Below are 14,364 nucleotides of genomic sequence, written 5' to 3' on the forward strand. Positions count from 1 at the left end.
AGTGCTGGGATTACAGGCATGCACCACCACACAGAGCTCAGAACCTGTAGTTAAGAAACTTATTAACAGAGATGGGGAACACACACGAGCAGGAGGTGGGGACTTTTTAGAGGGGTCTGAAGCAGGATGTGAAAGGTTAGTAGTAGAGTACGGATTGTCTTGTGAGCCAGGAGATGAGCTAGGAAGTCCAGGGAAGACCTGTCTGAGGGACCCAGGAGAAACAGACTGGAGGCAGACAATGTGACACAGACAAGGACAGGACCCCGCGTGGACGTGCCACTGAGTCTAAGTGGTAGGATGTCGTTCTTCAGTACAGAAGTCATGGATCATGGACGATTTTTCAACAAAATTAATAATGGAAGAGATATATAATTCCAGGTTAATCTGGCTCTAATATGGATGCCAGACTCAGGGCACTAAGTCTTATAAGTTGGAAACAGACTAGAGCTTCATGGGAGTTACTTCAGGGGTGGCCGTAAGGCTGCGTTCCTCATTGTAAAGTATGAATAGAATCCTGACCATCTATAGTTTTGAGCAAATATTATCCACATTAGTTCTTAGGGGTTAATTTTGTTTTTGGAAAGGATAGTGTTATTAGAGTAAATGCAAAAAGAAAAATAGAAATTTTACTGACTATATTATTTAACATAACTTACAAAACTGTCTGCTCATGGTGAAAGTATTTTGAGAAGTAGGGTAGCAAGGTCTTGCTATATAGCCCAGGTTGGCCTGGGACTTGAAAAACACCAAATCGTCCTGCCTCCCCCCTTCCCCAATCTGGGATTCTAGATATGAGCCACCGTTCCCCAAACCAGCTGTCATATAATTAATACAAATCAGGCTCAACTGCCAAGAGCTTCCCGGGAAAGAATGCGGTTATTTTGGTTCTAGAAACCAAAAAAATGTTCTTGGAAGGCTGAGCTGAGAGAAACGTATGGTAACCACAACTGCACCCGAAGGCCCTTTCTCTCAGCTCTTTCATAGTCTTACCAAAGGGAACTGCATGGGAAAAGGCTGGTTGCTTCTAGCAAGTGATTCCGTGGAGAACGGACTTCGTGGATGATGAGTACTATGTTAAATATGTGCGGGAACATGTGTTTTTAGTAACGGCTTTTGCGGCTGTTTTTCTCCGTCACTGCTAGGTAGATCTGAAGAACTCTCGTACCCTCTCTGTATGTTTTCCGTCCAACACCGCATAGTTACCAACTATAAAACTCTATCTGACAGACTATCTCAGATGACACTAGAAAAATGTCGGCATCCAATTCTGGAGAAGTCTGTGGCTTTCTGCGTCTAGATCCTGGAATCCGGTTGAATTTATGCTCTTCTCTGAACGGAGTTGAACCTTGACTACAGAACTCTAGGCTTCGGTCCTAGCACATCTTAGAGGCTCACTTCTTCCTTGGTTTCTTTCACACACACACACACACACACACACACACACACACACACACACACACACTTTTCCCTCAATCCCTTTATAGCAAGCTTTCTTGTTGAACTACCTTTGGATCACCAGCCCCCAAATAATGACATGAGGACTTCTTATTAATAATGAAAGCTTGGCCTTTAGTGTAGGCTTGGCCCCAACTAGTCCTTATAATATAATTAGCCTGTTTCTAGTCATCTAAGATCTGCCATTGTGAACAGTATGTCCGACTTGTTCATCTGCTGGTGAATTCTGGGCCTAGATTCCTCCTCCTCTTCCTCTCTCTCCCAGGAAGTTCACTTATCCTCTCCTACCTAGCTATTGGCCATTCAGCTTTTGATTTCACCAATCAAGTCTTCACACAGTGTACAAATATGTCACCACAATTCCCCATTAGTAGCACAGAACAAGCCAATGAGCATCACAACGATGCCCAGACAGCCTTATCTGGAGCACAGTGGAATGTTCTTAGAGGGGGAGCACCCTGGGCATAGTTTAGATGAAACATAATATGTAAGTCCTCATATCTAGTGCCTATTTTTCAAGAGTAGCAAAAGCCTTAGATCTGTAGATATTCCTATACATACTACTTAATTTTCCTTTTTTTTTTTCTTTTTGGGGGAGGATTCTGGGGATTAAATGTGGGGTTTCATGCAGTTGTCAGACGAGTAATCTATCACCTAGCTGTACACTCAGCTTACTTTTCTGTTTTTATTTTGACAAGATCTCACTAAGTTGCCCAGGTTACCCTAGAACTCACTTGGGAGGCAGAACTTTAACTTGCCTCTCAAGTAGCTGGGATTGTGGATCTCGGCCATTAGGCTTGGCTCCTACCATTTACTGGAAACAGATTGAGAACTGTGGTTTTTTAAGCTTGGCCAAGAAGTAACATATTAAAAAGGGACCGCTGAAGGGTACGCCAATAATAGACACCCTATCCTGGCAGTACCAGGGGTGAGGACAATGAAGATTAATAAAAAATGAACTATCTACACTAACTGGATTCAGGGGGTTATTAATAACACAGAATAAAAAGAGGACATGAAACTCAGAGGGAGGTGGGTGAGGGTAGGAGGGACAGTCAGAAGATAGTACTGGTGGTTATTTATCAATATATACTATATGAATGTATAAAACCTCCAAAGAATAAAAAAATGATAAAAATAATAGTCGTATTATAACAGTACTGAGCAGAGGGGGAAGAGACTGAGGAGGGTTGCTGTGGGACAATGGTTGTACCCTGTAAAGATTTGTTTCTTGTACTTGTTTAATAAAATGCTGATTGGCCAGTTGCCAGGCAGGAAGTATAGGCGGGGCATTGAGAACAGGAAAATTCTGGGAAGAGGCAAGATTCAGTTTGCAGTCATCACCCAGACATAGAGGAAGCCAGACACAGAGCAAGCCAAGATCTGACTGCCTCGCCAAAAAAAGGTACCAAGCCACATGGCTAACACAGACAAGAATTATGGGCTAATATGAAGTTATAAGAGTTAATAAGAAGCCTGAGCTAATAGGCCAATCAGTTTATAACTAAGATAGACCTCTGTGTGATTCTTTGGAACTGAACAACTGCGGGACCAGGTGGGACAGGAAACTTGGTCAACAATGGGTTAGGGAGGAACAGACAGAAATGTCTCCAAGAGGAGAAGGTAACATCCATGGCCAGTAATATTCAAAAATTCATGAGAAGAAATTTATTTCCTTTGGGGGAAAATAAACCCTCTCATGATCTATTCCATTGAGGCAACCCTGATGAAGACCCAGGAGGCTCCTCAAGGCCGTGAGTCCAGTGACCTCACAATGCTTGTTGCTCCAACTGCTTCAGTTCCGGTGAAGCCACCACAGTCGTGAACCACATTCAGACCCAATGACCCCTTAACGCACACCGTGTAGCACCTCCGTGTGCCACAAATATGAAAACAAGAAGAAAAATAATACACATGAAGAATCTCAATAAATGTGGTGCTAAATAAATTCTCGTGCCATTGACACCTAGTTTTAGCCTCCTGGAAAATGCAGACCAGAAAGTAAATCTCCAAAATGGTAGACAAATCAGGTGCCATTGCATTTACATTCCTAGAGATGTGCCCCTAGGCAAACTTGCTGGTTTCCTATTGGGCACAGCAAACCAGACGGTGTTTGCAGAGATCCTTTCCTTCGGACGCAGCTGAGGTTGGACTGGCGTTATAATGGCCCTAGAAAAATAAGCCTTCGCATTCCAAAATTTTGACGAGTTTTAGGTGAACACTCTCACAGCTGCAGCAAGCAGTGAGTCAGAGTTTCCAAAGCCCCTCTCGAAAAGACATGCAAATGTGCTCGGGATGAGGAAAAATATGGAAAGATTACCAGGTTCCTGGGCACTCAGAGCGAAGAGTGTTAAAATTTATTATTGTCATAATTTTCACAATCCCATTCTCAAACCACTAACACGGGCGAAATTCTAGTCACATGAATGGGACCAGGCCACTTAAAAAGTTATTTTTGAAATGTTGATTTTTTTCCACAGCCAGCAAAGGGCCTGGTAGGAGCAGAAGCCACTCTCAGAAACAGAGATTCCTCCACAGGGGAACGAGGTTAGTGAGGCCTGGCTCTGCTCATCGGACGTCACTTACGGTTGCCTCCACTCCTATCAGGCAGTGCGTCCCATCTCAACATCAAACCAAGCCCGCTGGGACAGAGCTGCCGAGAATATGGAGACGATTTTTTTCCTGCAAATTAAAACCACCGCAAACACCGCTAGCAATTTAGATATGGCCGGATTACACATGTCACTGGAAAATGTTTAACCCCGAGTTTCCAGAACACACTCGATTACTGCCACCAATTATTTGGGTGCATCTGGGATGCTCAAAGAAGACATGCGGTCTGTCACCATGTGGAATGTCTGCGCAGGACGAGAGGACACTCAGGCGGACTCAAAGAGCGTGCCTGTGTGAGGGCTCAGAGGACAGACTCGGGGGGCAGAGGTCTACGTTTTTCCTAGGGAAGAAGAACCTTGGAAAAGGCCTAGAAAAATGGAGATGTAGCTGCCGTGAATGAATCCCACACGGCTCCACTTGCTTCATCATAAAACAACAAGACACAATAGACAGTCCGCTGACAGCTTTACCAAGCATCTTATTGAAGACGAAGACCTCTCCAGATGATTCGACGCCGAAAACAGCCAAGCTAGCAAGTCAAGAAAACATGGACTCATATGTGCCAGTAATGAATGGCCCATGGAGGGACAAAGCGTACTGGTGTACATATTTTCAGAAAGAAAGAAAAAATATTAATGTTTACTGGATATTTGCGGTGCTGCCACCAAAAAAAAAAAGTGAGGTGATTATAACTATATCCATTTTTATTACAAAAGGAAACTCAAAGTTCTGGCAGGAGACACACCGTCCCAAAGGCTCTCCATTGATAAAAGAACTCACTGAGGCCAGCCGTGAATCCTGACGTCCCCCCTACACCTTTACCCCTAGCTGGAGTGTCAGACGGTGGAGTTCTTTCATGTACCATCCATCCCAGTGGCCTGGCTTTGGACCCCAATCTGGCCTGGATTTCCAGCGTGAATCTTGAGAACTGCCTCCCACGGCTGCTCTTTCTTCTCAGCATCACCCTGTCCATGCTCAGCGCGAGCTCACCCGTCTAGCCAGAACGTCCCTCTGTCTTTGGTTCATCTGGGAAACTTCTAGTTCTCCAGATTTTTGTTTCCCTGCCCACCCCTTCCACACAGCCAGTGCGAGGGACCAATCCCAGAGCTAAGCAAGTATACTATCGCCCAGTGAAATTCTCAGCCCTGCCTGGCAAATTTCTAGTCACTCACCCGTCCTTCAAAGCTGCCCCACACCTGACACCTTAATCTTCCCTGGACAACTGTTCCCACACCTGTGTTCCCAGATGCCTCACCACGACAGCATCGCCCACTGGGCTTCAGAGTCTCCGCTGCTGACTCACTACCTCACCATGAGCCCTTCAGAAGCAGAGACCACGCCATGCATCTCTAAACCACCATGGTCTGGCTCGGTGCTTGGCTCAGAGTTGGATGCTCAATAAATCTGCATTACGTGGATGAGTTAATAGGGCTTTTCCTGTTCGCGGCGTTCAATTAGACGGCAGCTTTCCTATTGGAGCGCCGTGTGAGAACACGTGTCACACATGAAAGAGCGCCGTAGCTTTCGGGCACACCTGAAGTCTGGACTTCGACTGAAATCGCTTTCAATTCTACAGACGTCTGAGCAACAGTGCCTACGCTAAAGATACAGTTGATAATCTGTCAACATGGTGGCCGCCTTCCCTAAAAATTCACTTCTGCCAAGTTCCACGTCTATCATCTGCTCACCCAGCCGTTTACGACCCCTTAATTCAGATCCGTCTCTTACCAACAGAGTTCAGATACATTTTCACTTATCAGAACATTCCATCTGTCCATTCATCTCCCCCACACCATCTCATACAACAGGAGGAAAATGTCCAAGTCCATTATAGCAAATAATTTAAATTCTGTATTATTTCTTGAGAGTGGAGACATTGGTCTTCGTTGTCTATCAAAACTGTACCCTCAACCCAAACGTTTTTTTTTTTTTTTTTTGCTTGTTTTTGTTTTTGTTTTCTCGAGACAGAGTTTCTCTGTAGCTTTGGAGTCTGTCCTGGAACTAGCTCTTGTAGACCAGGCTGGCCTCAAACTCACAGAGTTTGCCTCTGCCGCTGCCTCCTGAGTGCTGGGATTAAAGGTGTGCGCCACCACCACCTGGCCTCAACCAAACTTTTTTTTTTTTAAGTCAAAAGAGCTCAACCAGTATTTTGTGCCTAGTATTTTCCAAGACACATTAGGCATTAGACGGCAAAATGAAAAGCAAATTCTACAGCAGGATGTATTATACTGCTGCAGAATATTTGTGCACACTGTGAAGATCCGCTAACCAGACTCAGAGGAAGTGGGACTTGCTGTCCTGAGAAAAGGTAAAAGCCACGTGGCAGAACACAGATTACTAGAAGCATGTTAATTTGAGTTACAAGAGCAAGCTGGGGATAAGCCTAAGCCAAAGGCGTCATTATTTGCAGGCTTGGGTTCCAAGAAAGTCTTCCAAGAACGCATCTTACGTTACACTAACATTTACCAACGAACTCACAAGGAAGCCAGTTCCTTAAAAAGGCAGCAAATGCCACGCAGTGTGTACCTGTAGGCAGGCGGAGCAACCCCTGCTTGTGCTCCTCAGAGAATTCCCACGTGCTGTAGGCAGACTCACCTGGTGAGTTCTGGGGAGATGACACAGGGGAGCCTCGCGGGGACTGACAGTAGCTGGGGTGGAGTAAGGCATGTGGAGGCACATAGGACATTATCTCTTCCTCAAACAAGCTGGGGAAAGACACGAAATAGAAGACAGACATTAGCTAAAGAGGCCGAGGAAACCGCATCCACGGGGAGGAAGAGGAAGGACCCTGTGGAGCCTCTTGCTTTCCTTGATTTAGCAGGTAATTTCCTTCCACAGTTTCACACCTAGAAACAGCCATACACAGGTAAAACATAATTTTGCTGTATGCATTTTAAATGTCCTCTGTCTTTCCTATGCTTGAGTTTTACCCACCTCCCTCAATCAACAATATTATTGTAGTCTGATATCTGTGTGGATACGTACGAGTCTAGGATATCTCTTTTGCTGGCTGTGTCTTAGGCCATTCAATAAACATACTAGCTTATTTATCCCTAATTTTTTTGAAAAATATTTACCCTTTTCCCATGTGGTAGTTTGAGTATAATTGCCCCCCATAAGCTCACAGGGAGTGGGATGTGACTTTGTTGAAGTAGGTGTGGCCTTGTTGGAGGAAGTGTGTCTCTGTGGGAGCAGGCATCCAAGTCTCCTGGGCTCAAGAAGCTGCCCAGTGTCTCAGATTACTTCCTGTTGCCCACAGATCAAAATGTATCCCACCCCAGCACCATGTCTGCCTGCATGCCACCATGCTGCCTCATGATAACAATGAACCGAACCTCTGAAAAGGTAAGCCACCCCAATTAAATGCTTTTCCTTCAAAAGCGTTGGCATAGTCATGGTGTCTCTTCCTAAGAATAGAAACCCTAACTAAGACACCCTGACTGCTTGCTTTTAATAACCAATGGTGCTGTCTCCCAGCCTCTGCAGACAGTATACACATACAAGGTGCGCGCGCACACGCACACACACACCACACAAGCAAAATTTCTCAGACATGTAAAAATAGATACATAATTCTTAAAAATACAAAAATGTTTTTAGCATCTTTAATTGTACAAGATGTTGCCAATTTGTGTGCCAGAGACGTTGTCTCAGCAGAAACTTCGGTCTCCTCAAGCCAGGTAACGCGAGAGTGCCTCAGCCTCCCTGGGCATCATCAGACTTTTTGGGGGTCTACAAATGTCATGTCAAACAGTGGCTCATTGTACAAAACTTCAGCTTTTGGTCACCTGCACCTTCCCACACCTGTATGAACCACACTCTTCAAACCCTGTGAGATGCCATCTTTTTTTTTTTTTTTTTTTTTTTTTTTTTTTGGTTTTTCGAGACAGGGTTTCTCTGTAGCTCTGGAGCCTGTCCTGGAACTAGCGTTTGTAGACCAGGCTGGTCTCGAACTCACAGAGATCTGCTAAATGAAAGTTATCCTTCACCTGCTTGTTATCTGTTCCAAAATCACCCTTTCCGCTTGCTACGTTTTTCACGCCTTTACTTGGGACAGCTTTTGTTATACAACTTGAAAATTTTTGTATGTTCAAATTCACCTACTACTTCCTATGTGAATTCTGATAATGGAACATTGTTAATGAAATTAGTCGCTGGAATAACTAATATATGATAATAATAATAATAATTGAATATAGGAAATGAATAATCAATAGCAAATTCAACAAAGGTGTTTAAATTTTTACAATATTTTATAATAGTCACAGAAAAATACCTTAAAATAGGTTCAATTTGATTTGAATATTGTGCCAACGCAACACAGTCTCACACTGTGACTTACTGATAATCAAGTACATTTGTGCCAGGACTGATCCTTCCCTCTAAGAAGTAAAACCCCAACGAGACACAGACACACCCAGTAAGTATGCAGCAAGTATACTCTTTCGTGTGCAAAGAACTAAAACCCCACATTTCCAATAAGTAGAGAATATTATTTATTAGGCAATTAAAAATAGTATATTGTACCAGTGTATACTATTAATAAATACATTCGATAACTCAAATGAAATGATCTAGAATTGAGTGCATAACATGTCCAAACTATAGAATTATGTGTGAGCAAATTCTCCAACTTCTTCAAAGGCCGTTTAGTTTCAGTGAACGTGCTTATTTTCTCAAGCAAAACATGATGTAGTAGGGGCTGGAGATATGGCTCAGTGGTTAAGAGCACTGACTGTTCTTCCAGAGGACCCGGGTTCAATTCCCAGCACCCACATGGTAGCTCACAACTGTCTGAAGATCCAGTTGCAGGGGATCTGACACATTCACACCAATGCACATAAAATAAAGTTAAATAAACCATAAAATTAAAAAAAATACGATGTAGTCTTGCTCTTTACTCGTGAGATTTTTTAAAACTTCCAATTCAACCAGGCAGTATATAAGAAATTCGTGTAGACATCTTCAACAATGTACAAATATTTTACTATAATTAACTAAAATAGTTAAGACCACACGACCTAAAGATTACTTAACTAAAGAGAGATGGAGAATAAAACGGTGAGCCGTGGTCACACCATTTTGAAAAGCTTTTGGTTTGGTGTCAGTGAGAACATGGTAATCCGAATTCCAGAGGTATTTTCTTAATTCCTGCCCCTGCCCCCCTGCAGACCCGTGCTAATGGCGGCTGTGATGTTTATCCATCACCTGACATTCCTTTACTCACTACTCACCTAAGTTCACTCCTAGTAAGGGATGATTTCAGGCCAAGGGAAACTTTTCAACCTCCTTGCCCGTTTCCCCTTCCGCCCTGTAACTGAGCCCAGCTTGTGTGCAATGGCTTCCCACTCTTAGGGATTCCCGCTAGAGGGTCTTTCTCCCAAATTAAAGCCTGTATTGTCTTAAGTTGCTTGCTTCCTTGTCTGTCTCTCCTGTTGCTGACCTTCTCAGAGACAGTCTGACTATCTGGGGGGCTGGACGATTTTCAGAACTAGTTCAGTACGGCTTGGTTAGAAGGGTCTCCGGCTAGATCGAGAAGCGACACCCTGTCCCCAAGAGTCTTCAGAGTCAAGGGAGGAGAAACACTTTGGGGAAGTGATTGTCCCATGGGAATCTTCCTTCAACAGCAGCAAAGAACTAGTAAGAAAGATGGGAACAAATACTAGGTGCGAGAGAATCAGAGTCAGGGTCAAAATAAATGGGGGGAAAAAAAACCCAACGAAAAACCCAAGTCAAAACCAAACCACACAAACAAATGAAAATCCCAACTCCTGGCGGCCTTTAGCACTCAGGGATAAAGAACATTGCCTGAGTGGCCAGCTCCTCATAGCTGCCCTTGATCCTAGGGAGGCCTCCAGGGCAGCTTCCAACCAGTGGGTCCTACAAACTTGGCTTTAGCTGTGATTCGCCTCTGCTTGGGGGACGATGCCAATCATGAGGAAGTTTTGACAGCTGCCCTCGCCAAGACCTCTACAATTTAAAACCAAACTCGATTTAACCACCATGAAAGAAAACAAAAAAACGGGTCCGTTCCATGAAGCACTATTCCCCAACCCAAACTCTCAAAACCGTAAAGTAAATAGGCTACGCCTAAAATCTAGCCAAAGGAGGCAGAGCACATTCTGAGGAGGAGGAGGAGAAGGAGGAGGAGGAGGAGGAGGAGGAGGAGGAGGAGGAGGAGGAGGAGGAGGAGGAGGAGAAGAAGAAGAAGAAGAAGAAGAAGAAGAAGAAGAAGAAGAAGAAGAAGAAGAAGAAGAAGAAGAAGAAGAAAAAGAAGAAGAAGAAGAAAGTGGAAAGAAATAGAGACATGACCTCTGCTATGCATTGAGGGGCGAGCTGCACAAGCTTATATGGCTACCCCCGGCTCCGCTCGTTGAGCGGGACATTTGATTTGTCTTTATAACCTTCCCCTTTTCTAGTGCTGCGAAACATGAATCAGCAAGCCTCGGGGTGGCTATCAGGTGTCACTGGAAATGAAACCTTCGGAAAGCTGCATCTTAAGTCTTCAGCGCGATGATTTCCTTAGACTTTGAGGAGAAAGGAGATGTCTTTAGGCTGCCAACCCTGGCACATTATTTTCTAAAAGCGGGAGACTGTCCCCTGCAGTCCCAACGGCCCCTACCTCAGGAGCATGACGAGGTCCGCGTCGCTGGAGAGCCGAACCAACCCAGGGGTCCCTTCAGTCCGGATAAACTGGATCTTCTCCCTGTGGGGGCAAGGAAACAGTGCGAATGGATGTGTCAGGCTCCGGGGTGTAACGTTTTGGATGACCACGTCTTCTATCACGGCCATCGCATTTTGGGTTCCTATCAAATGGCACTGTGTTATGGAACCTTGGGGATACAAATCCACAACAGACATAGTCGTTGCTTTTGAGTAGAACATTGTGGGACTTGATTGAGGTGGTATAGTCTTTGCCTAGCATGCAGGAGGCCCTGAATTCATTCTTAGCACCACAAGGAAAACAAACAAAAAGGACAAAACAAAACATATAATGAAAGGGCCCTATTCTATTACTATTATTATAGAATATAGTTGTTCTATTGCTTCGGACACTCTGCTGCCTAAGCATCATTATAGATAGACAGTGCTGCTCCCAGCTGGTAAAACCGGTCCCCGTTCTGAGCTAAGGCCACCTGTGAGTTTGAATCTAAGCAACACTTCTAAAGGGGGATCCCCTGCCCTTCTGAAAGCAAGCACCCGGATTTTTCTCCTGCCATTGCAGACGTGTTGTGGAGGGATATCCACCGACTTTCCCGAAGATGAACCCACAAGTGACATGGGCCAAGCACTTGTCATACTTGGAAACAGACAGCGCCCGTGCTTGTAAGCTTGGTTAAAAAAGAAGACGGTTGTTTTAAATAGTGACGCGTTCTTAGCTAGGAAGACTCGTCAAGCAGATTGTGTGTGTAAAGTGCAAATGGAAACAGACCTCACACGCCAGACACAACGCTGTGGGTGGGGCTGCAGGTCCGTGGTTGAGTGCTTGGCTGGAACATACAAGGCCTTGTGCGGGAGCTCTAATACAGTGCACACACTACACTGACATGTGATTTCTCCCATTCATTATCTGACCATACATACATGCGGTGACACCTTTGGTTGTACCAATCAAACTTTTTCTTGTTCTTTCTCTGACTTATCTGGTGATATTTCAGAGCACACCATTGCAATGTATAAGAGGAGGGGAAAATAAAAGTGCAAGCCATGGCCCTGAAGCCGTTTCCTTTGATGGAGGGTGAAAGCCGCTCTGGGTGCTAAGGACAAGGCATTCTGAGAACCGCAGCATAAAATGGATGCACCTCTGCTTACTCTTCTAGCTTCGGTTCTGATCTGTAGAGCACCGGGCTTCACCAGTTCTACTGCATCTTAGGTCCCTAAGAGTCAAGTAGCCTAATTAAGATTCTCAACAGAGCTGAAAGGCGCGGTGTGGAAGGTAAGGGGTGTTCAGATGAAGAGTCCCCAAAGATGTAGAAACTGTCTTCCCTTCGGCCGCGTTGCATTCAGGGTGAGGGGACAGGGTTCAGGCCCTAGTGTCCTCTGGCTAGATCTATTTTACATTCTTAGTACCGGAGGCACCTGACTTTTCTTGCCTTTAGAAACTTTTCTTTTCTGTCCTGTATAGTCAACAAGAGACTACGAAGACATGGAACTTGGACATTCATTTTCAAGAGATATGCACGTGACACCCAGTTCTCTGTAAAATCGCTCCGCCTTGCAGATCAGAACCGGGAAGGATGGAGCCCACGAGTGTTAGTATCAGATTTGGAAGCACATGATGGAAATCAAGGCCTATTATCTGGTGAATTCTTTTACAAGAGATCTAGGGATTAGATTCTTTTTAAAGAAAAATCGAAATTAGAAAAATTGTTTTGTAGAAAAACGAAGACTTCCTAAGAAGTCCCATGTAAGGGCCGATAAAGCCATGCTTTGATCTTGGAGCTATCTCTAGCAAATATGCGCTTTATCTCCCCAGTCTACCGTCACAAGGCAGCAAGGCAGATGAAATCAGGCTCACACTTTCCCCAGCTGAGCTCCTTGGAACGGGACAAGGTGATGACACAGATGCTAGGTTCTGACCACAGCGTGGCCTGCAGACATCCGGTGAATAAGAGGACCATCATCTCGCTCATCTGAGTCACAGGGAAGACACAGAGAAGGGAAGGAAGGAGCCTGGCACCGGAGGCAGGACGTCAGCGGGAAAACCGCTCCTCACTCTCTCCACACCAACTACTAAGCAACAGAAACAACTGGTTTTGATTTCTCAGATGAGAACACAGCGAGGCGGGCTGAGACCAGTTTTCTACCAGGCCAGAATGTTTGTCACGGTGACAAGCTATGGGTCCTGCTTCTGGGAGAAAGCACTAGACTGTATTGGAAAACTGGTACCAGCCGGTATCTTCTGAATTAGGGAGTTTCTTTCTCTTCTCTCTCTCGCCCTCCTTTCGTCTTTTCAAGACAGGTTTTCTCTGTGTAGCCCTGGTTGTCCTGGAAGTCATTTTATAGACTAGACTGGCCTCAAACTCAGAGATCAGCTTGCCTCTTCCTCCTGGGTGATGGGATTAAAGGTGTGAGCCACCACTGCCCAGCTCTCTACTCCTTTCTTAGACCAGTTCATCACCCGTCTTTTCTTCAAGCATTTCTCAAGCACTTAATTTGTGCTGGGCACCGTCTTCTGTGGACTTGGAATTCAGTTAAAGAAAACCACACTGGGCAGCGGTGGTGCACGCCTTTAATCCCAGCACTTGGGAGGCAGTGACAGGCGGATCTCTGTGAGTTCAGGCAGCCTGGTCTACAAGAGCTAGTCCCAGGACAACCAGGGTGGCTGTTACACAGAGAAATCCTGTCTCAAAAAGCCATTTTAAGAAAGAAAGAAAGAAAGAAAGGAAGGAAAGAAGGAAGGAAGGAAGGAAGGAAGAAAGGAAGAAAGAAGGAAGGAAGGAAGGAAAGAAAGAAAGAAAGAAAGAAAGAAAAAAAGAAAGAAAGAAAGAAAAGGAAATAAAAGAAAACCATAAAATTGCCTACCCAGGAGCTTACGGTGTAAGAGCAAACCAAAGGCAATTCCCAACAGTATATAAACCTATGTCAAGTGCTCTGTTCCTATACCCCAACTCTGTTTTAGGACTTAGCTAGAGTCTTTTCTAAAGTCTTTTTATGTAAAAACAAAAACAAGCTTCATTTATTGATGCTTAAGAGAATGGACCAAGAGAGAGGAAGAGAGAATTCAGCAGAGTCTCAGAAATGGCACATACTTTCCAAGAATGCAGAAGGAAATGCTCCTTGGTTATCACCGATTTGCCCAACGTCCCATAGACCATTGTTCCTCAACTGACTACCTCGTCTATGAGAAATCTGCAGACATCATCCCATGTTCTGCAGCAAGTTTTAAGTGTCTTCTCATTTTGGTGACTGAAGCCATGAACATTAGAGAAGCGTGTGGAAGACATGCATGACCGTCTGCCACCACGGGACTTCATGTCCCATGACGTGTAGCTACAAGACAAGCACTCAGCAATTAGACACAAACTCTTCAAGTGTTAGTGACCAGGGCTATCTGCCCTTACACTGATGTGGAAGTCCCCTCTGTATGCCGTGAATACCACTGGTTAATAAAGAAACTGTCCTAGGCCTGTGATAGGGTAGAGTAGAGATAGGTGGGGAAAACTAAACTGAATGCTGGGAGCAAGGAGGCGGAGTCAGAGAGAAGCCATGGAACCTTGCCAGTAGGCCATGAGCCTTGTGGCAAAATATAAAATAATAAATATGGGTTAAATTAAGATGTAAGAGCTAGCCAAT

The 14,364-nt window shown here is 44.7% G+C and overlaps 1 protein-coding gene across 3 annotated transcripts in view; it reads right to left on the minus strand.

The window, feature by feature from the left end:
- Positions 1 to 14,364, minus strand: part of Hecw2 (HECT, C2 and WW domain containing E3 ubiquitin protein ligase 2) — a 337,940-nt gene that overhangs the window by 45,326 nt on the left and 278,250 nt on the right. For all 3 annotated transcript variants that reach the window (XM_087902401.1, XM_087902402.1, XM_087902403.1), the window contains 2 exons: positions 10,691 to 10,774; positions 6,664 to 6,773 (listed from right to left, as the gene is read on the minus strand). In XM_087902401.1, the coding sequence (XP_087758527.1) occupies positions 6,664 to 6,773; positions 10,691 to 10,774 (194 nt within the window). The remainder of the gene's footprint in view (positions 1 to 6,663; positions 6,774 to 10,690; positions 10,775 to 14,364) is intronic.

The sequence above is a fragment of the Myodes glareolus genome, chromosome 27 (genome assembly GCF_982192425.1).
Source record: "Myodes glareolus chromosome 27, mMyoGla1.1, whole genome shotgun sequence".
Classification (NCBI taxonomy): domain Eukaryota; kingdom Metazoa; phylum Chordata; class Mammalia; order Rodentia; family Cricetidae; genus Myodes; species Myodes glareolus.